The 27,698-nt window shown below is 38.7% G+C and overlaps 2 protein-coding genes across 2 annotated transcripts; both read right to left on the bottom strand.

Moving 5' to 3' along the window:
- Window positions 1–4,543: 4,543 nt before the first annotated feature.
- LOC117290431 (E3 ubiquitin-protein ligase RNF185-like) lies at window positions 4,544–9,232 on the bottom strand. Its single transcript, XM_033771842.1, has 5 exons — window positions 8,789–9,232; window positions 7,823–7,954; window positions 6,971–7,025; window positions 5,833–5,959; window positions 4,544–5,054 (listed from the first exon to the last, which is right to left on the bottom strand). The coding sequence occupies exons 1-5, from the start codon at window positions 9,091–9,093 to the stop codon at window positions 4,957–4,959; spliced, it is 717 nt and encodes a 238-aa protein (XP_033627733.1). The 5' UTR covers window positions 9,094–9,232; the 3' UTR covers window positions 4,544–4,956.
- Window positions 9,233–11,820: 2,588 nt separating this feature from the next.
- LOC117290916 (nuclear pore complex protein Nup88-like) lies at window positions 11,821–26,903 on the bottom strand. Its single transcript, XM_033772488.1, has 16 exons — window positions 26,616–26,903; window positions 24,882–25,051; window positions 23,022–23,147; window positions 22,388–22,557; window positions 21,687–21,783; window positions 21,100–21,295; window positions 20,152–20,305; window positions 18,859–18,957; window positions 17,229–17,328; window positions 15,896–16,000; window positions 15,371–15,517; window positions 14,558–14,680; window positions 14,249–14,395; window positions 13,416–13,542; window positions 12,494–12,609; window positions 11,821–12,028 (listed from the first exon to the last, which is right to left on the bottom strand). The coding sequence occupies exons 1-16, from the start codon at window positions 26,862–26,864 to the stop codon at window positions 11,965–11,967; spliced, it is 2,190 nt and encodes a 729-aa protein (XP_033628379.1). The 5' UTR covers window positions 26,865–26,903; the 3' UTR covers window positions 11,821–11,964.
- Window positions 26,904–27,698: the final 795 nt, after the last annotated feature.

The raw sequence follows: 27,698 nt of genomic DNA, 5'->3' as shown, positions 1-27,698 counted from the left end.
AATTAGGAAGAGTTAGTGAAAGCAATGGCTGTGGTTGAGCAAGACACCAACTGTCATTGCTTCTAATTACCCAGGAGTTTGTCATGGGTACCGTACCTGCGAGGGGAAATATTGTTGACAAGACAGCCTCAGCCAAATTTCATAAAGCTGTTAAACAGAAAATAATGATTGACAAATATATTTGCTTAGCAAGTATAGAGTGGGACACCAGTCACAACAATGTAAACTTAAAGGGACACCTTGCCTTGGATCGGTCAAGTTGGTCTATAAAAAGCGTTTGTAACCGTTTGTTATAAAATGCATGTGGGTAGAAAGATGTTGTAAAAGTAGAACACAATGATCCACACAAACATGCCTCGAAATTGCACGGTTTTCCTTTTAGCTTGTCGACTAACACGGTCGGCCATTTATGTGAGTCAAATTTTTGACTCCCATAAATGGCCGACCGTGTTAGTTTGCACAGTAAAAGGAAAACCACAAAATTTCGAGGCAAACTTCTGTGGATCATTGTATTATACTTTTAAAACATCTTTCCAACCATATGCGTTTTATAAAAAAAACGGTTACAGACGCTTTTTATAGACCAACTCGTCCGATGCAAGGCAACGTGTTCCTTTAATGTAACTTTGGTTGGTAACTTGTTTCTATTAAGCAATATTTTTCTGTGCTTAGCAAGTTTGTATGCTTACAGGGTTTATGCCCATTTGGCTGCCGGTGCTGCATACTCCTAAGGAGTTGACGTAGTTTCAGGAATTCTTAACGGGAAGGTACACGTTTGGTAATTACTCAAAACAAATATTAACTTAAAAACTGACTTCGTAACAAGCATTGGAGAGCTGTTGACGGTGTAAGACTTTGTGGGAAATGACTCCCTCTGAAGTAACATAGTTTTTGAGAAAGAGGTAATTTCTCACTAAAATATTAAAAGACTTCTAGCTAGAAATCTTTTATTCCTATCTGAAAGCACACAAATTCGTCCAACAAGGGTGTTTTTTCTTTCATCATTTTCTCGCAACTTCGATGATTGATTGTGCCCAAATTTTGACAGGCTTATTATTTTATGCCAGGTGAGAACACTGGTCTTTGACAATTACCAAACATTTACAGTGCCTTTAAGACCCAAATGAACTGGGGTGTTACTTATTGTAAGGCTAGGCGCTTTGAGGGACCAAAATTACTTAAAGACAGTGGACACTATTGGTAATTGTCAAAGACTAGCCTTCACAGTTGGTGTATCTCAACATATGCATAAAATAACTAACATGTGAAAATTTTAGCTAAATCGGTCATCGAAGTTGCGAGATATTAATGAAAGAAAAAACACCCTTGTCACACGAAGTTGTGTGCGTTTAGATGGTTGATTTCGAGACCTCAAGTTCTAAATCTGAGGTCTCAAAAATTACTTCTTTCTCGAAAACTATGGCACTTCAGAGGGAGCTGTTTCCCACAATGTTTCATACTATCAACTTCTCCCCATAACTCGTCAACAAGAAAGGTTTTATGCTAATAATTATTTTGAGTAATTACCAATAGTGTCCACTGCCTTTAAGAAAGCGGATAAGAAATATACATTATAATTATTACTATTATTATGATTATAAAACAATAATGCTATTTACGCAGTGCACATTCAATATGACAAACCAATTTTTACATACAGGGGAAAACAACACAGGATTTTGGTTTTTTGTTAACGAAGAATGAGAGGTTTTACTTTGGACTGGAGGACAAATTTACTACACTGACAGCACTGCGTACAGCACAGCGTCCTGGACTGGTTCCTACTTCCTGCCAATGCGAATTTGTGGCGTCAAACTCACTTCACATTAATTTGCATTTGGGGAAGTATGAACATAGTGTAGTGAACTTATTTCATTTGAACAATTATTTAAAGACAGTGGACACCTTTGGTAATTGTCAAAGACCAGTCTTCTCACTTGGTGTATCTCAAAATATGCACAAAATAACAAACCTGTGAAAATTTGAACTCAATTGGTCGTCGAAGTTGCGAGATAATAAGGGTAGGAAAAAACACCCTTGTCACAAGAAGTTGTGTGCTTTCACATATGCTTGATTCGAAATCAAACTCAAATATTTTAGTGAAATTTTATTTATTTCTCGAAAACTATGTTACTTCAGAGGGAGCCGTTTCTCACAATGTTTTATACTATCAACAGCTCTCCATTGATCGTTAACAAGTAAGTCGGTATGCTACAAAATTCTTTGAGTAATTACCAATAGTGTCCAGTGCCTTTAAAAGGAAAACACACACACAAATATAGCCAAGATCATTGGTCAAGTCTTTCTGTAAACATATATTATAATTGAAATGGCTTAAAGGTAGGGTCATAGACTGGTACATGTAATGTCAGTACTCCCAACAAGTATTTAGCATAGAAACTTACTTGGTAAGTAGCACTGCAGCTGTTGAAAGCATAAACTATTTTGAGAAAAATAGTTTGGATAATTTGTCAACAAATCTGAGAAAGCTTGATGCATGAATCATTTCTCAGCTATTTGAGGGTTCGGTGTCTATTAGTGAATGCTGCGACCAGAGAGTTCAGTTGGTACCATCTGTCACTGGACACTATTGGTAATTGTCAAAGACCAGTCTTCTCACTTCATGTATCTCAACATATGCATAAAATAACAAACCTGTGAAAATTTGAGCTCAATTGGTCATCGAAGTTGCAAGATGTTAATAAAAGAAAAAATACCCTTGTCACCGAAGTTGTGTGCTTTCAGATGCTTGATTTCGAGACCTCAATTTCTAAATCTGAGGTCTCGAAATCAAATTCGTGGAAAATGACTTCTTTCTTGAAAACTACATCACTTCAGAGGGAGACGTTTCTCACAATGTTTTATACTATCAATCTCTCCCCATTACTTGTTACCAAGTAAGGTTTTATGCCAATAATTATTTTGAGTAAAAACCAAAAGTGTCCACTGCGTTTAAACAATGATGGATTTTACGTTTTGTAAGAACCTACTGTGAGGTTTTTTGTTTGTTTTCTCAGCAAGTAGACACTGAAAACTGAAAAGTTCAGCTGAAAAAAACATTCACAGGTGACTTTTGGTGTATCTTTCTCTGTATGTTTGCCAACATGACCCTACCTTTGAAGACCACTGATCCATATCAAATTCTGAACAAAATGTTCTGTTTCACCCAAAATTGTTTGAACCAAGAGGCTAAATTCTCACGGTGTTTAAATATTACAGTTACCACTCATCAAAGTCGGATTTTGTTCTGACAATGTGCAACCCCCCCCCCCCCCACCCCCAAATTCATCAAATTTTGATTCATATTTACAAAATGTACCACAAATTATTCTTTCCCCTTTTTAGACAATAATTGAATACCATGATTTTGGTACTGATTGAGTTGCACGTAAAAGAAATAAAAATATTAAATAAAGCTGCTTAAATAAATTAAAAACAGAAAAACGCTGCAAACAGTTGACCAATCAAAAGAACAGTTGACCAATCAAAAGAACAGTTGACCAATCAAAAGAACAGTTGACCAATCAAAAGGACCTCTAATTTTTCCTGGGAAAGTGCTTTCACCAAAGACCAAAGACCCTTGGTAAATGAAAGGAGCTGTTGGCAAGAGCACAGTGTTTGCCAGATGGATGTTTGTGTGTCTTTTGAACACCCTATTGTATCTGTCATTTACATGTAAATATGTTTGGACACCCAGTTTTTCAATTTCCACCAAATTTGAACACAATTTACCAAATCCTGGAGAAAACCCTGTGCAAGAGGTTCAAATCACAGAGCTGCTAAGTATTCATATTGACAATCTCATCAACAGCTGCTTGACCACAGAGAAGTAGCTATGCGCAAGTAGTTATGCTTGCCAGAATAGGTTTTCCAGCTAAAAAACTAAGTAATATTTTTTGCCTTTAAGCCAATAAAACTGGGCCTTGGTTTACCAGCATACCGTATGTACAGTCGTATGTACATTGCATGTGACTGGGCCTCAACATAATTTGGCTTAGCAGGCTAATTTCATCACCACATTTGTCTGCAAAGCAGCTCTAAACAATAAATTGAGCAATGGTTGAACAAAATATAGAAGTTTTACGTCAGAAAGACATCGTGATCAACCAGGACTGGGGCCAAACCAAAAAGCAGCCAAACCCAAAACAAAATGTGCTTACCGGAATAAGATTACCACCTTAAACAACATGTCTTGCCATGTCATCATTGACTGGTTTCCTACTTACTTTTGCTTACCAGAAAATAAACAATATTTTACACTTAAAGGGAAGGTACACGTTTGGTATATTACTAAAAAAAAAGGTATTAACTTTAGAACTGACTTGGTAACGAGCAATGGAGAGCTGTTGGTAGTATAACAAATTGTGTGGAACGACTCCCTCTGAAGAAACGTAGTTTTTGAGAAAGGTAATTTCTCACTAAATATTGAAAGACTTCTAGCTCAAAGTCTTTTATTCCCAGCTGAAAGCACACCACATTCGTCCAACTTTCTCGCAACTTCGATGACCAATTGAGCCCAAATTTTCACAGGCTTGTTATTTTATGCTGATGATGGGATACAACAAGTGAGAACACCGGTCTTTGACAATTACTAAACATGTACACTGTGCCTTTAAGAAGCTCTCTGAAATTTGGCCAAGTATAAATATTAGATCAATATTACAATTTTGAAGTAATAACAATAAATATGTGTTGGCCATCAAATAAAAAATAAAAAAATAAAAATAAATGTAGATAAATAAAAGTGTTATAGTGGGTGCAATTTACCAGGTTATCCTGTCTCCAGATTCCCTTTATACACAAAGTTACATGGTGTGGTGTGTACACAAACCCATGAGGTCCAAAATGAGGCTCGGTTCTAGAACAGACTGGTGCCATTCGAGACTGTGCTGATATCAGGGAATATGGGTTGATGAGATGAGATGCCAGACATATAGTACGAATGGGAATGGATGTTCAAGCCATCAGCAACCATATGACGAATAGAATGGCCACCCACAGGAATACTTTGGAGAGAAATTGCTCCTCTGGATTTGGTGGAACTTGTGGACGATCTGGAATAAGATATTAGAAACAAATCAAAAACGAGCCAACAATAAGAAAAATGCAAAGTTACATTCATGATTTGCTTAATTAAACCTTACAACCTTACAACCCTAACCCCCCCCCCCCCCCCACCACCCCCTATCCACCGGCAAACTCAGCTCTGGCAATCTAAACCTCTTGAATGAGCCTAAATGAGTGAGTGATATTTTTCTAAATCTGCACTGCGACTGTGGAACAATAGCCATCACATGTCAATTTGTTTTCTAACCAATTAAAGACAAAGCTAAAAACTGTATCTCTCTTTTTTTTTTTTTTTAATAGAAATAATAGAGCACTAGACATTGACTTGTGAATCTTATTCAAAATTGGTAGACTTAAAGGCACTGGAGACGTTTGGTAATTGTCAAAGACCAGTATTCTTGCTTGTTGTATCCCAACAAATGCATAAAATAATAAACCTGTGAAAACTTGAACTCAATTGGTCACCGGATTCAATTGGTCATCGAATTTGCAAGGAATAATGAAAGAAAAAACACTCTTGTTGCACAAACTTGTCTGCTTTCAGATGCATAATAAAAGGCTTCAGGCCTGAAGTCTTTTAACATTTGAGTGAGAAATTACCTTTCTCAAAAACAACGTTACTTCAGAGGGAGCCGTCTCTCACAATGTTTTATACTATGAACCATCGCGCGTTACCAAGTAAATTCTTTGCTAACAATTATTTTGAGTAATTACCAATAGTGTCCAGTGCCTTTAAAACTTGGTCTCACGCCAAAGACAACTTACGAATATGTCCAGAGAATCTTCCCCCCTCTCCGAGATTGAATGTCGATGCAAAAAAGCCAAATGGAAATGCCCCGATACCGAACGACATCTGGAAGCCTCCATCACCAAAACCAAACCCTTGAAATGGCTGTAAAAGATACAAATGACATGGAGTAATTAATTGGATGATTTAGGGACAATGTAGGAGGGGAAAAAAAACATTCAAAAAAAGGAATTGGGATACAATCTACTTTTTATATTGTTTATAAAAGATCGCCTTACATCACAAGACCACTTCAAGGTGAAGCTACACCATACCAATTTTACACTTTACCAACTTTACCTATTAACCCAAATCTTGCTGAAATGGCGTCCAGTTTACATTTCAAATATTTTTTTCAGTAAATGGTGTTTGAAGCTTTGCATGGTGTGGAGAATAAGAGCAACTATAAATATAAATATTAATAGTAAACTTGCGAGTACAACCTCCTGAAGACGAGCAGGATTGCCCCTATGCCCCCTGGTTCTTGCATTGGTGGTGCTCTTGAAATGCTCTGACAGCAGAAATTTACTAATTGGCTTGGTGCCCCCGTCAGATGCAATTGTGTCCGCCATGCAATACTGTCCGCTCCGGACACTTTTGCATATGCAATCGAGTTCTGGGCTATGCAAAAACCGTCCGGTGGACATGTACTTACATGATTGTACATTGTATGTGCACGCGTAAGCGAGCGTGCATGCACTGAACCTACGTATATACGGCATGAATATTCCATATTTAATGATTGTAGCGAATACCCAAAGGCCGAACATTTCCCATGTCATTCATTACATGCACTTAGCTTGTAAAAAAGTGGCGAACGTGTTCCGTCAACCAAGGACATTTAATTTACTGCAAGGACGGTTTTGCACGGGGGCGGACACAACTGCATATGCAAATGTGCCTGGGCAGACACGATTGCATTATGCAGTAGCGTCCGGGCAGACACGATTGCATAAATATGCAAAACCGTCCGGCGGACATTATTGCATATGTAATAACGCCTCCGGATAGTATTGCATAGAGGACATAATTGCATGCGACACCCCTGCCCTTTCAAAAACAAAGCGTACAGGCCTGTACAATAGATCTATAGGTGGATTCTAAATTCAAACTTACTCCTTGTGTTTCTGGCTCTGGCCTCTCCCCTGGAGGTCTCTGTGGTATTTTTTCCCTGTTGGTAAAAAAATACAAATGATTTTTAATTTGTTTTATAGCGCACAAATGTACAGGTTATTCTTTATTCCTGATGCAACTCTTTATTTAATTGTTCCAGTTACCTGCTACTTTAAGGATAAATATAGGATTTGAACTGACTCTCGTTACCGGGCAATCTTGGTGGTCTAGTTGGTATGACACTGCTCTAGAATTACAAAGGTCGAGGGTTCAAATCCCACCCGAGTAATATGCCTCCGATTTTTTTTCACAGAGCTCGGGAAAGTACCAAGTATACAGTGAACACACGTCGGTGTATATGGGTTAAACCAAAATTAATAAAATTGGTCTTATTTGGCTATAGTAAGAATGTTAAAGGAACACATTGCCTTGGATCGGACGAGTTGGTCCATAAAAAGCGTTTGTAACCGTTTGTTATAAAATGCAATGGTTAGAAAGATGTTGTAAATGTAGAATACAATAACCTACACAAATATGCGCCAGAATTGCGTGTTTTTTCCTTTCACATTGTCGACTAACACGGTCGGCCATTTTTGGGAGTTAAATTAACGCGACGTAAAAGGAAAACCGTGCAATTTCGAGGCATATTTGTGTAGATCATTGTATTCTACTTTAACAAGAGAGCCATAACTACTTTAACACGTGTCTCTTTAAAAGAGAGCCATAACAGCCCAACAAGGTGGGCTAGGGAAGGGGTACTCCAAGAAGTATGAGGTTCGCTCCGCTATCGTCCCGATTGCAGAACGCACCTCTCATAGTTCTAGGAGTAGGGAAGGGGGGGGCATCCATTCTCACCTTGGGTCCTGCTGCTTCGAGCTACCTCTACCGTAGAGCGGTGTAACACTTTCTTTACTGATGCCTGCTTTACACACTGGACATGTTTGCCGGTTGGGCCTCGTTTCTAACCATTGGTATAGGCAAGGCCAACTACATAAACATATATAGACAAAACAAACAAATTAATAAATACCTTGTGATAGTTACTGAAATGAATGAAAGTAGAATTTAAATAATCATGCCAATTTCAGTTTTTATAATGGCATAAATATGGTTAAAATTTGCAGTAATAAAAAACTAGTAGTATTGTAATAACATTCAACTTTGACATGAATTTAGAATTAGATTTTAACTAAATGAGTTCTACTTTTTGATACAATTATTAATATTAATTGGTGAATTAGCAAACTCTTTAAACATAATGCAATTTCCACAATGGTGTGCATGTAATCATGTAATTTACCTAGGCCCAGCTACAGGGGTGATGTACTCCTTTTCTAGAAATTTGTCATTAAAAAAAATGATCAGTTGTCATTATCGGTCGAAAATTACAAATAAAAAAAAAAGGAGTAGGCCTACAGGGTAACTTTCCGTATGGCACCACCACTTTTTCACTCATTTTTACAAAAAGGGATATATCAATGAGGTAAATTAGATACTATATTATTTCATATCGAATGAAAAAGTGGTGGCGCCATGCGGAAACTTTTCCAGCCTACATCACCCCAGTCAATGCCAGTTACATTGTACAGCACGGAGGGTTTATAATTTACCAAAACACTTTAAATATTCCAGACGGTTACGGCTTTCTTTAAATTTTAAAAAAACAATATATATAAAGCCAGGCGTGGAATTCCACGAGCCTCTATTGTCCCTGGTCTTGGACTTGGTGCGAGCATTACCGAGTATTCCCCAGAAAAGAGTATTGAAAAAAGTCATATTGAATTTATTTATTTAATTGAATTACAAACAAAAAACACTCACCAAAATAAATGACCGCATCGACTAACTACAGCATCCCTGGCCGTATCCAGACATATGTTGCATTCAAAGAGACTTTCCTGCGCCGATCCGTCCTTCTCGGCAGACTCTGAAGCCGACGTGCCCCCGCCGGTAGCACCGGCATTTTCACTGTCTTTACTACTCGGGCCATCGCCATTATTTTCAGTTCTACTCGTAACATTGGATCGTTGTCTTAGCGTGTCAGCGGTGGTGTCCGCCGCTGCCGACGGGTCAGGCTCAACGACGGTAGCATTTTTAGAACCCGCTGTTGAGTTCACGTCGGGCATTATTTTGCCTAAAATACTCTACGGGTACAAAGGAATCAGTTCACTTATCTTATTTTTTACTCGTTCTTGCTCTCCAAAGACACTTGCTTCTGTTGGAAAATGATGAAACGACGAGATCATATGACGGTATACACAATCACAAAACGTATCGTTAAAAAACAAACTACACACAGGAGGGATTAGTCATACGCCCATTTAGCATACTGTGGAAATTACACTATTGAACACAGGGAACCGGATCTGTATATCCCAAAGTACACGTACGTACAAAATCCCCCCCCCCCCCCCCCCCCCCCCCCCGTATCCCCAGTTTTTGCTTCACTCCAAATTTGTTTGTTTTTTCCTTTTCTTCCATGGATTCAGTATTGATTAGGCAGATTTCAGAGGAAGCATTCTCTTGAAAACAATTTTTTTTAAATGTTGCTAAATGTTTTTCGAATCCATACATTTTGTTTAGACTTTGAGAAAGACTCTCACTCTGCTAGGGTCAAAACGTCTTTTTTTTCTGCATTTAGGTCCTTTTTGCAGTTTGCAACAACAACAACTAATTCTATTTTCTAATTTTACATTATAAGGGTGTGTTAGCGATGAGGCTGAACATTTTCCGACCCTCAACATGTAAACTACGTCTGCCATAGTTTCCGTGTTCTTTTGCTGGTAGTCTGGGGCACAAGAATTAAAGGTCACTCGCAGCAGTTTAATGTCTCATTTAGGGGTAATTTTTTGTCCTCTCACCATATATACATTTCTCATCAAACATGTCCGACATCAATATCCACAAAAACCAATAATATTGTCTCTGAATCACCCAGAAAGACCCAAGAAGAAAAAATTCCCCAACATACAGCAAAAGGATCTGCACCAGTAAGGACCCATATTTCATACAGCTGCTTAAGCACAAACCATGCTTAGGTACCAGAATAAGGTTACCACTGAAAATAGCATGTTACAATGTGACTGTTACCCTAGGCCCAATTTCATAAACCTGTAAGCACGAAAACTTGCTTAGCACAAACGATTGCTGCTACTGCTACTGAAACCCTGGTTATTTCTTGCTCAGCCAAGAAATTTGCTGAGCAGAATTTTTTGCTAAACAGCTTTATGAAATTGGGCCCTGCTCATTTATGCTAAAAGGAAATTGGTTATGTAGTACTTTCAGTTAGCAATTCTATATTGGGCCCTGGCCTAGCTCTGGCTCGAACTGCTACTACCCTGGTATGCTATGTCTGGGCATGGGCCAAATTCCATAAAGCCTGCAAGCAAAACAAACTGGCAAGCACAGAACAATCTTGCTTAACAAAAACTGGTTACCAGCTAAATTTCCCTAAAGTTTACTGTTGCAACAGTGCCCCAATATTTTGTTGCTTAGCAAACAAATTTGCTAAGCATTATTTTCTGCTGAACAGCTTTATAAAATTGGGCCCAGATCTGTCCAATATCTGGCGAACTCATATCTATGCTAGATCGTGCATCTTGCCAAGTGCCACTTAAAAAAATGTTTGCAATTACAAAAAAAGTCAAAGAAATTTCCTGAAACATTTCAAAAAAATATTTTAAAATCATCTTCAAACTATAGGTTTTGTGGTGTTGTTTAGAAACAAAATGTTTTTTGAGATGCTTAAGATTTCAGCTTCAGAAATTTGTTTTAATGTTTTCTTCTAACACTTCCAGTACAATACACAACTTCAGACTACACTACAACAAATATACACAATACAAGACATTTATTCAGTTATTATTTACAAATGTTTTTAATGCAAAATTTGTGGTTGTAAAGAAACATGAAAGAGCAAATCCAATAAATAATCCAGTAAAAAGACTGAATCACTAAATTATAATAATGAGAAACTTGTTTCAGGATCCATTGGAACTAAACTGAGTTCCTCAACATTTTCGTAAAGTTCTTCAATTGTCAACTCTAGAACATCTAGAGCATCTAGAATGTTACATTTTCCGGGGCACTTAAAGACATTGGACACTATTAGTAATTGTCAAAGACCAGTGTTCTCACTTGGTGTATCTCGACGAATGCATAAAATAACAAACCTGTGAAAATTTGAGCTCAATCAGTAGTCGAAGTTGCGAGATAATAATGAAAGAAAAAACACCCTTGTTGTGTGCTTTTAGATGCTTGATTTTGAGACCTCAAATTGTAAATCTGAGGTCTCAAAATCAAATTCGTAGAAAATTACTTCTTTCTCAATAGCTACATGTATGTTACTTCAGAGGGAGCCGTTTTTCGCAATGTTTTATACTATCAACCTCTCCCTATTACTCGTTACCAAGTAAGGTTTCATGCTTATAATTATTTTGAGTAATTACCAAAAGTGTCCACTGCCTTTAAGTGGTCTTAGTTGTACAGAACCCACCCCCAAATATTTTTGCTCTGGATCCGCCCTTGCAATGGTCTCAATCTCAATCAACTACTCTCTGAACTAGTGAAGTGTTTAGCATACAATAATAGTATACAAATATAACATAGCTTTAGGGTGAATAGTCAATATTAGCTCTCCGAGGTTGACAAACTAGCTCCGGAGGCAAAGCCGAGGGAACTACTTTGTCAATAAAATATGTTGTCAATAAAACATGTTTAGCGTCCCCTCCCCCTTCCATTTTAGAGGCACCGCCTCCCCTTTTGTTAACAATCTCAGACCCAAACAAATTATTTTGGAAAATAGCTCTGCCGGTTGTCTTTAAAAATAAGTTGGGCGGCCATTTTGAGAAGAAAAGGCAGGGCACTATTAACCTTTTTGTTTTTATTTTTGCCCCAAAATCTCCAGCAGAGGTGCCCTCCGTAAAATAAGATTGAACGTTGCCCATCAACAACACCAGAAATTCCTGGCCTGAAGTGTCTTTCATGGAGCGCCGTTTTTAGTGTCCAACTGCAACTGCGAGGTTCTTCGTTTCTTTCACCAATGAAGCAATGGCATCAGTCCTGCAAATTAAACAATAAAACAACAAATTGAGTGATTACCGACTGAATACCTTCCCTTTAAAGGGTTTTGATACCTTTTGTAGATCAAGTTTTTGGCCATGACATGAATCCCTACTCTCAGTGAATGAATATTTATCTCTTTATAACTTACCAGTAGAAGTTTTAGGTTCATTAGTCGTCAAGTTATTGAGGAAAAAAAAGTGAAAATCACAGAGCAATGTTTTTAGTAGAGTCGCGTTAATACGTCGTACATGCTAAATTAACATTGTTTTACCCATTTCTCAAAAACTACAGCACCTCCGAAAGTAATATTTTAAGGTACGCTTTCTACCATCATTTTCTTCAAACCGTGTAAGTTTAATGTAAATCTATGGACATTGTGTTTTGAGTGGTACAAAAAGTACCCAAACCCTAAAGGAAGTTATGTCTAAGAAACATAAAAGCATGGAGTAGTAGGCAACTTACTCTTCTTTAAGAAGTGTCTTAAGATGCCGGTTCTGTCCTTGGCTCAGGGAGGGACTTGACACCTTCCGGTCAAACTCCTGGATCTTCTCCTTGCGATACTCGTCTTTGACTCTCACCTGAACAAATTAAACCAGACAGACAGACAGACTTTGTAGATCAGTGTCTTAACACAATGTCAAGGTCATCCAAACAACACACTTGGATCATGAAAGGAAAGACAGGCCTGATGAACAGGGGCGATTGCCTCCATGTCCCCTGGTCTTGCCTTGGTGCCCCTGAAATGTTCCAGTAGAAATTTACAATTTACTCATATGGTGCCCTTTACCAAGGAGAAAATGCCTTGGTGCCCAAAAACGAAGCAAATGGGGCTGGAAAGGGATTATATAAATTAAACTTGTAGTCTTCAAACCGTTCAATACTTCCCGGGAAGTTTGACAAGTCGAGGCGTGGAATTACACAGGGGCTATGGAGGCCTTTCCCTTCTAGTAATATAGATTAAAAACACAGCAGGGGCCGGATTCAAAAGAATTAAGATTAACTGTGTGTCACTCTTAATTGCTAAGCAAAGTGTGATGTCACAAACGGTGGTACCGACAACTCAAAAAGATGAGTCTTTTTGCTTTGTGAAATCAACCCCAGGCACAACTTGTCCAGTGGTTAGACTGCAGGACTTGCAATCATATGGTTGTGGGTTCGAATCCTACCAAGCTAACTACTGCTTTCACAATAACTGGAATAAATACTGTCATCTAGTTACTGAATCACAATTTCTTGATTTGTGCGATTCCTAACCATAGACATTAAACCAATGATTGTATGAGAGCAATAGGATGTTGCCGGCTTAGCATTTACATCCCCTTGTGGGAGTTTGCCGAGTTCCCTTGGCGAGAATATCATCTACACTGTCTTGAGCAAAGCTCACCTGTTGCAAGGCGTTCTGCAGTTGTTCCATCTTATCTTGCATCTCGTTCATCTCTCTTTGCAGACTCTGCTCTGCCTCGGACAATACTGGAAGCTGACCATGCATTGTATGAAGGACACTGACGACCCTGGGTTATCAGAACGGCAGTCAAACAACAAAAGCAAAAGTCAGACAAAAACAGCAATGGACAGTGCTTAATTTAATGGCTCTGCTTACCGCAAAATTCTGCATTTATGATCACCATTCTCAGCAAGTGTCAAATTCCTGGCTAGCTTTGTAAGTGAAGTTTGCCTAGTAACAGGGAGTACGACGTACACCCACAAGCAAAACTTCCCAACTAATACCATGAAATACGCTTGAGGTAAGCGCATAATTCCCTGCTTCTGTAAGCGCCGATTCTTTGCTTACGGTAAGCAGAGCTATGAAATTTGGCCCTGGTCAGTTTTCCTCATCCGTAAATCATGGGATATCACCTAACATCATAAGGCTACTTCAAGGCGAGGGCTACACTGATTTGGGCTGTCGACCTAAATCAACTCTCACCAGGGGCACGTTGCCGCCTACTCCTGGGGCTAATACAGGGTTACCCCCTTCACAGTCAGTAAGGATGTAGGCTTGGGTATAATCCAGTGGGAGCATTTGTCTTGCACATCCCTGTAGGGCTTATGATAAGTTCGCCTGTCTGAAGCCAAAATTTATTTGGGTGGTCCTAAAGTCACCTCCCAATCAATTTGGTTTTGGCACAACTCTGGCGCGCCTGTCTAAAATGGGTGTAAGTCAGTCAGTCAGTTGGTAAGATTTGTCTTTCTGTCTTTCTGTCTGCACCATCTCACCTCTTCATGAGTTGTTTCTGTTTTTCTACTACATCATCGTGGCGAACGGCGATCTCCTCTGCTTTCCCTTTGATCTCTACCTTCAGTCTGGCACTCTCTGCCAAGTCTGACTGCTGTTGCTCTTTCTGCTGCTGTAGTATCTTCACTCTGGTTATCACAAACAAAAATATTGAAAGAAACCTCGTAAAACACTCGTAACGATAACCCTTTAGAGACCTTTAATTTCTGTATAATCATCACAAAACGTCCAGACATTGCTAATATTTGTTTTGTTTAATAACATTTTGTTTGATGAGGTTTTTTACTTACCGTTTTTCAATCTCATCCCTGGCAAGGTCTTGTTTAATGATGTACTCTTCCCTAAGCACCCTGGTGGCGCTCTGGACCAGTTCAAAGCTTTCCTTGAGACTCAGGCTAGTCTTGGAGCTGCCTCTGTGCAAAAACAATTTTAAAAAAACACTTGAATAATAATTATAATAATACTTATGGCTTCTTACATAGCGTGTGCTTTTATATAACTGTTTAGCAGCAAACTCTGCTTAGCAGAAGAAATGAGTGGGGTACCAGTAACGACAATAGAAACTTGTTTTATGGTTTTTTTTCCTGGTAACCTGTTTTTGCTAAGCAAGAGTTTTTTGTGCTTTAGCAAGTTTGTGTGTGCTTACATGCTTCATGAAATCTGGCCAAGGTGAATTGGGTCAATAAAAAAAGGGGCATTACAAAATGTACTGATGATTGGAAACAGTCTGGAAGACGACACAGAAAATGTGGCTTCTGACAAATACAAAGAATTCAATGTCACGCATAAGACCTAACTTAAGTTCTTTTCTCCTGAATATGAGCAGTTACTATTTGAAACGTAGAAACCACACCAGTTCTTTTCAGAGCCAACACTCCTCCCAAACAAGACATTAATCACATGGTTGTACTCGCAAGTTTACTATTCATAGTTTTGGGGGGATTTATTTTGTACAAACTTAAGTGAGAAAACTTGGTGCCAAAATTGCCTCTTTCAAGAAAATCTCTGAAGGCCAAGGGAGGTTGATGACCAATCCTGGAATCAGGAAAAATTCTTATGTTTTGTTTTTGTTTAAACTTCAGTTAGAAAACGTAATTCCTTACTTGAGGATCGGATGTGAAACTTCCCTCTGCAGAATCTTGCGGATGTGATGCTGGAATGGCTCTCCCCCGGACTGTCTCGGCAGAGACGACACTTCTTGTGAATACTTCTCAGATACTAGAAGAGGGGCTGGGGGCATGTCTAGGTTTCTGCATGTTGGAGGGAAACATTATTTTACCATGGTATTATTATTATTCCTTTTCTCAAAGTTCTGTTGTCATCTTCAAACATTATTGCGGCGGAGTAAGCAGACGAACAGTTGTTCACATAAAAAAACAATTCTTCACTGTTCCTTGAACCTGGGGCTGTTTTGTACAAAGCGCTGGAAATCAACCAACGGTGGGAGTGATCACGGTAATGTACACCGGTGTACAAAACTCATGTTAAGTTCCGCGCTCTGCGCTATGTGTAGTGCGCGTTTTTAGCCATGCGTAACATGCGTCTTTGTATCACATCACGTGATTGATTCTCGACTAATAAACCTTCACAAATTGTTACCGTGGTATACCAATAACAAGACAGCTTACCTAAGCGGGGTAACAATGCAGTCATTGTTGACTGTCTGGCAAAGCAAGGCTTGGCCAAGCAGTTGATCGTCCACTATAGTCAGGCCAAGGATTGGAGCAGCTTGGCTGAGGAGGTGGAAGGCAAAACATTAGTGTGTTTAATATTCTTTACATAACTCCTGCATTACTGCATAAGGATAACAATATAGGCTTCTTATATAGCGCGTTTATCCGTAGCTCAGTGCAATCAAGGCCCTTAAAGGCAGTGGACACTATTGGTAATTACACAAAGTAATTATTATAATAAAACCATTACGAGTAATGGGGAGAGGTTGACAGTATAAAACATTGTGAGAAACAGCTCCCTCTGAAGTAACATAGTTTTTGAGAAAGAAGTAATTTTTCACGAATTTGATTTCGAGACCTCAGATTTAGAATTTGAGGTCTCGAAATCAAGCATCTGAAATCACACAACTTCGTGTGACAAGGGTGTTCTTTCTTTCATTAATATCTTGCAACTTCGACGACCGATTGAGCTCAAATTTTCACAGGTTTGTTATTTAATAGCGATTATAAGAGCACCAGATTGAAGCTCTGGTGTTTGATCAGCCCAGTGTTCCCATCCGTTTGACCACCAAAACTTAAATTGAAAAAAATACACAACAAATCAGAGGCCTTTAGCCTTGAGCAACTTCGGCTGAGCGACTAGAACAGCTAGACTTGTGACATAGCTCTTGAAAATTTACCATATCGACCAATGCTCCAGTGCATGGTTCGATATAGTCAATCTCCCTGTGTTCTATGGTTTCTGATTATAGTCTAATTGCTCTAGTAGCCACCTGAACTTGCTCACAGATGGATTGGACATACGTAGCATCAGCCGCAGCCACAGCCATATTTTGATGATAAACAATGGGAAAAGTGCACGCGTGTACACACTGCACACGACTCTCAGCTAATGGTACGACTCTCAGCTATTTGCTGAAAATAAACTAAGCAGCAAATCTCTTCAATCTGCTGCATACAAATTATTTTCCTTAGCCGCTCCAGGACTGTGGAACCATCTTCCCATCACCATACGCACCTCCAATTCACTGCCTATTTTCAAGAAAGCACTTAAAAAACATCTTTTTCCTTAGTGTCTGTCTATTGCTTTATTGTTCATTTGTTGTATTATCTGCATTGCTATTGTTCGTCTAAAGCGCTGTGGTCTAAATGAAATGGCGCTATATAAAAACCCATTGTATTGTATATTGTATTGAATAATGGTAGCCTTTTACGAGTGCACGTTTCATCAATGATGGCGGTCAATGACGTCATGTGCAATCCATCTAATAATTGCACCCTGACTTACCATGTTTCAGATGGCTTGGTACATATCATATGGGCTACTCTACATGGCTGGTCTTGATTAATCACATCCATCACTGTGCCTTCCTCATTGTTGTCGTTGTCTAAAATATAACAATAAAAATAATAATAAAGACGTGTAATGCGCACATATCCACCATGCTGGGTGTTCAAGGCGCAGTACAACCAAAAACAAAAACGAAAGAAAACAGACACAACAAAATTATTCCTTGAAAAAAATGTGACATAAGATAAGTTTTGAGAAGAGATTTCAATTTTGTTGTACATGTACGAAGACAAGATCTAAGATTGAGTGGTAGAGAGTTCCAGATGCGTGGCGCAGCTGAAGAAAAAGACCTGTCACCCCAGGAGTGTCGAGATATGAGGACATTAAGATTTAAGGGCTATGAAATTGGGCCCAGTTGACACCTTTATAGACAAAAGTCCTACTTTGTCCTTGCGTGTGATCATAAATGTGTCGCAGGCAAGCCGACCTGTTACCAACGCAAGATTATGGTCACTTCTAACTCCAAAGGTGGCATACATTTATGCACAAATTTCCCCCCCGAAAAACGCTCATGATTTCTTTTCGTCAAAGACATTTCTTATTGCAAAAAAATACTTAAAGAGACCTTGAGTCTTCACAAATAAATGTGTCAGTGGCAAGTCCAAAGATTCACTTTATCACTCACATATCTTTTTTTTAGAAAATTAAAATCCAGCTCACATTGGGTTCTTTTCAAAGGCACTGGACACTATTAGTAATTACTCAAAATAATTGTTAGCATAAAAACTTACTTGGTAACAAGCAAAGGATAGTGTAAAACATTGTGAGAAATGGCTCCCTCTGAAGTAAGTAGTTACACTAGTTTCCACTAAAATATTTGAATTTGATTTCAAGACCTCAGAGTTAGATTTTGAGGTCCCGAAATCAAGCATCTGAAAGCACACAACTTTGTGTGACAAAGGTGTTTTTTTCTTCCATTATTATCTCCTAACTTTGAAGACCAATTGAGTTCAAATTTGTACAGGTTTGTTATTTTGTGCCTACATTGAGATACACCAAGTGAAAAGACTGGTCTTTGACAATTACCTTTAATCATCAGAGCGAACTGTTTTAAGTGGACATGGCTTATAATGGATTGACAATGCGCTTTAATACCAAACAGTTGCTGGATAAAGGTACAACTTGAAAACCAATTTTTGTACACAATGCTGAATGAATGTTTAATTTATTTTTAAAAAGGCAGATTTCAAAATCTACATAAAAAGCCACTAGCTAGGGGGTCAGATGTCTCATTTTTTCTAAGAAGAATGGCATTTTCCATAGAGTTATATATAAGAACTAGAGGGCGCACGAGTGATGCTTCGTGCACAAACGCCACGGGACCGCAAGATGACAAGCGCGTCATTCTGCACGCGCGTTGAATATGAAATACACGTTTGAGTTTTTTTTATTGAACGCTCACGCGATGCTATTTGTTCAACTTACAAAATGGCCGCACAAACACACGCTGTGAGATGCCAGTTTTGTCAACTTAGAAAATGGCCGCCTGCGCGCATGCCGGAGCGCGTATATAGGCCAGTGCGCCCTCTAGTTCTTATATATAACTCTATGGCATTTTCTGACTTACCAGAGGAACAGTACCGCTCAAGCTTCTGCAACCATGACAATGTGACACCATGTACGCCAGCACTGTGTGAGCAGTAGTACTTGCACAGGACTGATGGATCTACAGGGAAAATCAGATAAAAATCTGACGTTTAGAGGTACAACTTCAGGGAAGAATGACATTAATTTCATTTCATTTCATTCGTCCTGGTTGTGAAGTAGCAGTAAGGTAGTAGTCTCGGTCGATGTTCTACTGTTCCGCCCAGGTAGTAGTTAAAAAGCAGGACAGATCTTTTCAGAACTGAGAAGTCTCCCAAATTCCGTAATTCTACTTCGCGGTAGTGTAGAATATAAAGCAAGACAGTTCTCTAAAGAACAAAATCTACCTGGCAAGTAGATACGCAAAAACATGTATTGATACCTCACCATAAAATACATCAAATCCCGTATAGAAATATACAATAATAACAATAGAACTGAGAACTGAGAAGTCTTCCGATTCCTAAAATCTACTCTGCGGAAGTAGAATATAAGCAAGACAGTTCTCTAAAGAACATAATCTACCTGGCAAGTAGATACGCACATGGTGTCACCGCAAACCAAATTGATACCTCACCATGCAATACATCAAATCCCATATAGAAATATATATTAATAAATACCCTAGACAGTTTTGCTACTCCTATTGGTGAATAGTGCATCACATGGGGGTGTTTAAACCGTTGATAATGACCAGCTTGAGCTGTTTATAACCAGCTGACTTCCGCGTGTCGGGCGCGCAAGCTCAAGTACGCCAATTTAATTACGCAAAACGCAATTCATAGCTATTCGCAATTCATAGCTATTAGTAACAGCGCGTAATCTATTTCTAAACACACATACACACAACCCACGCACACCAGACAGATTTTTCACAAAGTTTATAAAAAAATATGTTGAAACCTCAAATTTTTGAATATCAAAATGTCTATAACTGTATTTTTTTTTTTTTCGTTTTTAACAAAAAGGCATTTATGAATGGGAATAAAAGAGTAGTGACTCATTATGAAACAGCCGTTTAAAACCTTGCAGGGTCGTGGCCGTGCAATAAAGGCCCTCGACTATCGCCACGGCCATGACCCTGCCAGGTTTAAACAGGCGTTTAAGACCTCGTCGCTACCCTTTTATTCCCTTAACAGTAATAATAATAATATCCTGAGAAAAACCCTCGAGATCTAAGGCTACGGGAAACAGCCCTACTCAAGGAAAATGTTATCTTTATTTTGCAAGATGAAATAATAATAATAGTAATAGTAATAAAACCCAATATGCTTACCTCGGTGGAGAAGGATTGGGTAAGCAACTTCTTCAACACACTCCTCTGACAATACTGGGGTGAGAAAGAGCTCCACGCTCTCATAAACATACAGACTAGAATCCGTCTTGCTCCGGACACTCGCCAGGTCTGATATGGATTCCGAGACTGCGGACTAAAACCAGGTGCAAGAAAAGTGAATATTCATTTTATTTTTATTTTGGCTTTTTATTGAGTTGAAAAAGGCAAATGGCCACCTGAGAAAAGAATTCAAGTTTGAACCACTTAATTACCGTCTTTTGGGGTTTTTCTTTTCTTTGGGGGAGGGGGGGGAGTTTCAGGTTTTTTCGTTTTTGTGAAAACATTATTCTCTTCAGGGTGTTTAAGTCAACGTGGTTACTACAAAAGTACAGGATGGGTATAAAGGCACAAAATGATTTTAATTTGAAAGCTTAATGATTTTAAAGTTTGAAAATAACATCAAATATGACAACATGGCATTTAAAGACTCACAGTAGGTTATTTCACATTCGCAGGAGGGATGAACAGGGCTTTAGTGGTCAAGACCCCAGAGCAATGTTTTCAGGAGAGTCATGTTAATACGCTGTACATGGTGAAGTAATTTTCCTGATATTGTTTTACTCATTTCTTAAAAACTACAGCACCTCAGCAAGTTATACTTTAAGGGAAGCTTTCGATCATCATTATCTTCAAACAGTGTAAGTTTAATGTAAATCTGTGGACAATATGTTACAAAAAGTACCCAAACACTTGCATTTGCATCGGAGTAAGCCGAATGCTAATGCGATACAAATTTTGATATTACAAATTTTCAACAAATAATTCGCATCAGTTGAAATGTACTCAACTCCTGCGAAACATTCGCAGTGAAAACAACGCTGTGACGTCAACATTTGTATCGCATTCACATTCACATTCCCAGGATTTAAGGGTAAAACCAATTCTCACATCATTGTCGTCATCATCGTCGTCATCATCCCCACCAGCTAGCACCACGCAGTGGTGAAGGATACCACTGGAAGTGGCGACTACCAGTACCACTGGACTAGAGTGAAGGCACATTAAGCTACAGGCATCCAGTCCATAGTTGTCCTCAGCTGGGGGATGCATGGTCAGGGGCCCTTGCAGATTGGTGTGCAGATAGCTGGATGGGAAGAACATGAATAAAGGGGGAAACAATTAGTGTCTTAGCCAGTGGATGCATGGTCAGGGGCCCTTGCAGATTGGTGCATAATTTACCTAGAAAGGAGGCACATGAATAAAAACTAAGGAGAAAATGAATAAAAGGGAGAAACATTGAAAGTTCTTCATTAGTATCACAGCTAGCAAATCCATGGTCAGGGGCCTTTTCAATTTAGAGCATAATCACTGAGAAAGGAAGAACATGAATAAAGATGCAAACATTCAAAGTGCAACGCTGAAAGCCAGCAGATGCATGGTAAGGGGCCCTTGCAAATTAGGCCTTAATTACTAGGAAAGGAGGAGCATGAATAAAGATGGAAACATTCAAAGTGCAATTGATGAATTCAGCTTACCCTGGTTCGGACAGACTAGTTTGGAGTAAGAAAACATCTCCGTTACCCTTCAAGATGTAGATGGGGTAGACCAACGGGCCACACCCCGAGGGTCTCTCTACAATGGATCAAAAAGACAAGACAGCCAGAAAATATTAATCGTATATAAATCATGGATGTTTATGAGTGCAAAGGTGCGAGTCTTTTCATAAGTTGAAAGATGGTATGTTCTTCACATCGAGGCGGAGCTGAGCATCTTTCAACGAATGAAAAATATTCTCACTATTGCACAAATGAAAAACATTAATTGTTTGAGGCAAATGATCGGAGGTTGTAACAAATGTGATGTGATCAAGTAAAATTAGATCCAGGTTTTTTTGCACTTGTTGATACATTTGAAAAAGCATAATCTATCCTTTAATACTGTTATATTTGATACCTCCTTTGGTTCAAAATTTGTAAAAGTAGAAACACCAAGAAATGTGAGAAAATAAACCCTGAGTAAAGAGTTTTAAAGTCAAGTTATTTATTGAAAGTACATCGGTACATTTTATTTCAATACTAATTTTCAATAAAATAAAATGTATTTGGGCGTTTGAATTAGAAAAAGGATTAATGTTGGCATGTATTGGCTTGTTACTCCATACTGGTATTACCGACAAACGACTTGTTTAGCTAGATCGCATCACAATTACATTTCTAAATAAACGTCGACTCATTACCTAGGGCACGTCTTGAATCTTCTGTTGCCGGTCCGAAGTCAAACGCCACGGCAACGTCGCCGAGTGCTACCTCAAACGTTGAGCGATTGGCCGAGAGGGAGTAACTAGTGGAGTACTCCCCTAATCTGTGGCATTGGATTGGCTTGTGTGGGGAGTTGATGTCGTAAATCCTGATCAGAAAATAAAAAATCTTTTATAAAATCAAGCTTTATAGATTCCAATGGTGTGAAACTATCATGTTTAGTTAAAGGATTGGAAAGAATCAAAAACAACATTAAAAATTAAAAATAAACAGCACTTCTAAAGCGCACAGTATCTGATAAAAATTTCCATTCAAGTGGGCCGGTTCGCAAAGATACAATTTCAGGGGTCGATTTCACAAAGAGTTAGGATAAGGACTAGTTCTAGAAGAAAAAATAAAATAAAGGCCAGTCCTAAGTTAGGACGAGTAACTCATCCTAACCGGAGATAGGACTAGTGTTTACTCTTTGTGAAATCCACCCCAGGTTTATAAAATGCCTGTTTGGAGAGATGAGCCTTGAGTTGTCGATCGAAGATTGAAGGATTACTCTGTGAATGAATTCGGTAATGAATTCCATAGAACAGGAACCCGATAGCTAGAAACAGTTCATACCTTAGAGTGTTATCTGATGTGAGGAGTACAACGTGTAAGTCTGAGTTACTCCCTGGGTGCCATGCTGCCTGCAGTAACCTGATAGAACCACTGGACATGAAGAACCTCTCAGCTAACACCATCGTCCTGAAAGAAAAATACAAGTGAAGTGCAATAAATTAATAGAACAAGCCTGCGGATAACCAAAAAGCGAAAAATAGTCACTATCTAAAGGCGATCCAGACAATAAAAATAACAAAGGCACAAAAAAGGACAAAAACGTCATAACAATTTTGCAAATAGCACATCAAATACCATATCAAATATAATGTATAAAATCTATAGCAAATTCATTAAAATTCCCCAAAAGTGCCTGGCAGCAAATTTTGTATAGAAAATGGATTAACCAGAAAATACCTCGCTCCTTTTAGCATGAAGCATGGGGACAACAACAGTTATAGGTGGATTGCAATGCACATCATCTTTGATGAATTGTGCACACGTGAAGAGCTATCATTGGCTTAGAGTCGTGCGTAGCACACACAGGCATGCACTTTTCCCATTGTTTTCCATAAAAGATGGCAGTCAATGACGCCTTTTGCTATCAATATTGTCAGACACCAGTATTCAGACTTTGTGTGACCCAACAAATGACTTTTGATGATTAACCTCAATAGGTAATCGGAGTCATGTGAAAAGTAGTCGGGACAAAAAAATGGTGCTCCACCAACTCAGCCAACTAGCCCTGACTAACGTTGGCGGTATTCCAATAGAGGATGCGAATTTGGTGAACAACGAACACTTTGGCAGCAAATGAGACATTCTTGCTGTAACTCACTATCCCGAAAAAAATTGAAATGTGAATGAATTGCTTAAAAGACCTTTATCTTGCTGCCTCCATCTTGGTCATGTTCCTTGTATTAAATAACATTAATGGCTGTTAATAATCATTTTGCAATAAGGAACCAGACTATTTTATTCTTCCAGCCTCGGTTTGGTAACATTGATATCAATGGGTGCGTTCGTTTAGCTCCCCAGGGTCGACCCCGGTGCGTGGCGTTTTTTTTACCAGGACGAACGTGGGTAATTATCTGCACACACTCGTTCTGGGAAAAAAAAAACGCCACACACCGGGGTCGAACCAGGGAAGCTAAACAAACGCACCCAATGGGTGAAATTCAAGATGGCTGCACCGTGAAAAAAAAACTCTATTTGAGACTGCTTGGACACTTGTTGCCTGTATATTGCCTCCTTTGAGGCTATGAACTCTCCCACGAGTAAAGCGCGCATGCAGAATTATTCTTGGCAATGACTACGTGCGCTACTCAGACGCTCTACAATTGTGCAGTATTGAAACACTGGTATGCCGTCGTAACCACTTGTGCCAATCTTTTGCCAAAACTCTCCCTTCATCAGTCCTAAAGCGCCTCTTGCCACAGAGGTATGATAGTGGGTACCAACTTAGGAACTCCGGACTTCTGGGTCAGTTTAAATGCCGAACAGAGCGCTATAGAAAGAGCCCTCTCCCTCACCTCACACGCCTTTTTAACAACTGAATTGCAATAGAATGCAGCTTTTTATGCGCCCTTTGACTGTGCCAGCAATATTTTTTATCCAGGTTTTTTTCCCCGCAACTTTCAGAACAATTTATTTTATACATTGTAAATATTTGTCTCTCCTTAATCAATTATTTCTTAAATAATGTGAAATAGTGTGTTTTTTTTTCTTATTTTTTAATCTCTGTATATTTTCCTGTAATTCGACCTCCGGTCGCCATGGGAATTTGTTTTTAAAAATAATAAACCAATTATGAATGAATGAATGAATGAATGATATGACCCATGCCAACGTTGTGCACACCCTTTTTTTAAAGTCCCTTACCTGCAGTTAATTGTCTCCTTCCCACTCTCATACTGGCCAAACTTTCCATAGCGTCTCGGTAAATGCATGACCGATGCCCCCCGAGGTCCCCATAACAGGACATGCTGACCGGTCAGACTCAGGGTGATGTGCTCAACGTTGAATCTCGGTGCGTGTGTGCACAGCAATATCTGGTCAATAATAAACAATTTGGAGAGTATAAAACAACCGATGAAATATCATTTTGAAGCAAGGTCTAAACTGTATCCTATTTTAACTAAAAGCAATCTCTAATCAGCTGCTTCTCCTTATTTTATTTAATTAGTTCCTAGATGTTAGCTTTTGTTAGGGGTTCCTGCGCCAGGAGTGTCATCTGTGACAGACATGGCGCATTGTAAGTTTCCTTTATTATTATTAATATTTATTGACTTACCAGGGGTTATGAATTTATTGAATTAAATTATTTAATAACAAGAGCCTAATAACTATTGCTTATTTATTTTTTAAATTCATGATTGTAACTTCATATTTATATGTATTCTTTTTGAAGAGGCCAGACATTGCCAAGCTTAGGCTTCTTGTCTGCGACCTCCCCATATACTATTACAAAGTTCCGATAAGTAGTTTTCCCTATATTTTTTAAATTAAACCTGAAAACCTGAAACCTAAATATTAATTTATTGCAGGGCGGAGAAATTTGGGGGAGAAATCCACAAGACTGAAGGGAGGTAACTACAGGTAACAATAACAGGTAACTACGGAAAAGTTTCTGTATGGCGCCACCACTTTTTCATTCGATATGAAATAATATAGTATCTAATTTACAATGAGATATCCCTTTTTGTAAAAATTTGTAAAAAAGTGGTGGCGCCATTTGGAAAGTTATCCGTTACTACAGGTAACTATTGCTTTTTACCAACTCTTGCAGGTGAGAGCCTCTCCGGAAGGCTCATCAAGCCAAAGCCTTTGTGAAAGACTCTACAGACAGTTGAAACGTCAGGCCGAAAATGATACATTCTGGCCGTCACTTTGTGAACTTACGTTACTTTATATCACTCAAATTTTTACACACTTGACTCTGTCAGAGGGCAACTTTGTGAGGGGGTAACTTTGTAAGTGAGGGGGTGAGTTTACAAGGGGATGACTGTGTAGTAGTCTGAGTAGGCGTCTTTGCTGGGGGGGGGTGGGGGGGCGAGTTGACTGGCATTCGAATGGTTAGCTTCTTACTAACTAGTAGCTAGTACTGTGGTAGCACTGTTGTGTTAAATCTTGACTCTCAAAATTTCCACATTTTCATTCCTAATGAAATAATTTAGTAAATACATGAAATTCTTATTTACTTTGTTTTTATCAGATGTTCCTTTTGGTAAAAATAATGAGTGAGCAAGTGGTGGTGAGCTACGGAAATCTTTTGCCAGATATAATAAGACTATTGTTCAGTATCACTCTTAAAATATAAACAAAGAAGAGTATGCTTATCTTTAATTAATTAATTATTAAATAAATTTATTTTTTTAATTTTTAATCAGTTATTTTGCATAAATTCACATTAATTATAGACCTTAATATGCATTGAAATTTAATATTTAAAAATAAATAGTTTTAATTGATTTATAACATCAGCCCATAACATCTACTATAAAATATCCCATCGCTTCACCAAGTAAAGTCCACGACACCAATTTGCCATTACTTGTGAATCAAAACATTTTTTACAAGAATTAACTGGTCAACGGCAATGGGCAAAAGACGAACCTGTAGCGTGCTTCGCGGACGTGATGCGTCGTCTGCGTGGAGTAAATCTTTCAGATTTGCTGTTAAAAGTCGGCTCTGTTCCCTGTCCCATGCGAACAAGATTCCTTCCCGAACAACCAACAGCTCCTCTGGGTCACTCCTGAGTGTGACATGCTTGCTAGTTTCTCTCAATCTGTCGAAAATTGGGTGAGAATTCAAACTTTTCCGCCACGAAATTCGTTCGTCTGTTCCCTCTTCAAAGGCGGCCATTTTGAGTAGGAAACAACTCAAGCAGCACACGAGAGGGCGGTATTACACCGACAACAGAGCCGAAATTTGCCAACAAAACGAGTGCCGGCCATCGCCAGCCTAAATCCCCTAAATCATGTCATTTATTATTTGTGAAAGAGTCCCTCACTTTGGAGCACCCCCACCACCTAACTGAGGTTTACATTCCTCAGTTTTTAATAATAGTTGGCGGACGCCCAATTCCACTGGAGGAAGCTTAAAGACACTGGACACCTTTTGGGAACTGCAAAGTCCAGTCTTCTCACTTGGTGTATCCATGTGTCTCAACATAATTTATGCACAAAATAATAAACCTGTGAAAATTTGAGCACAATTGGTCGTCTAAGTTGCGGGATAAAAAGGAAGAAAAAAAACCCTTGTCTTGTCACACGAAGTGGTGTGCTTTCAGATGCTTGATTTCAGGACCTCAAAATCTAATTCTCAGGTCTGAAATCAAATTTGTGGAAAATTACTTCTTTCTCAAAAACTACGTTACTTCAGAGGGAGTCGTTTCTCACAATGTTTTATACTAATAACAGCTCTCCATTGCTTGTTACCAAGTAATTTGTTATGCTAACAATTATATTTAGTAGTTACTAATAGTGTCCGCTGCCTTTAAGAAACAGACCGTGTCAAAAAACTGACCGCTACACGGATGTTATAAAAACATTAGTATAATATTGTTAGACAAAATAATCAGCAGAACAATACATATTCTGGAATTGAAGATAAACATTTAATTTTATTCAATTTAGAATACGTTTCAAACAATTTGAACAATACTGAAATTTAATGTTACAACTAATAATCAAAACA

This window comes from Asterias rubens, chromosome 5 (assembly GCF_902459465.1).
Source record: "Asterias rubens chromosome 5, eAstRub1.3, whole genome shotgun sequence".
Lineage (NCBI taxonomy): Eukaryota > Metazoa > Echinodermata > Asteroidea > Forcipulatida > Asteriidae > Asterias > Asterias rubens.
The sequence above is the reverse complement of the archived record's forward strand: the minus strand, read 5'-3'. Positions and strand labels throughout refer to the sequence as shown.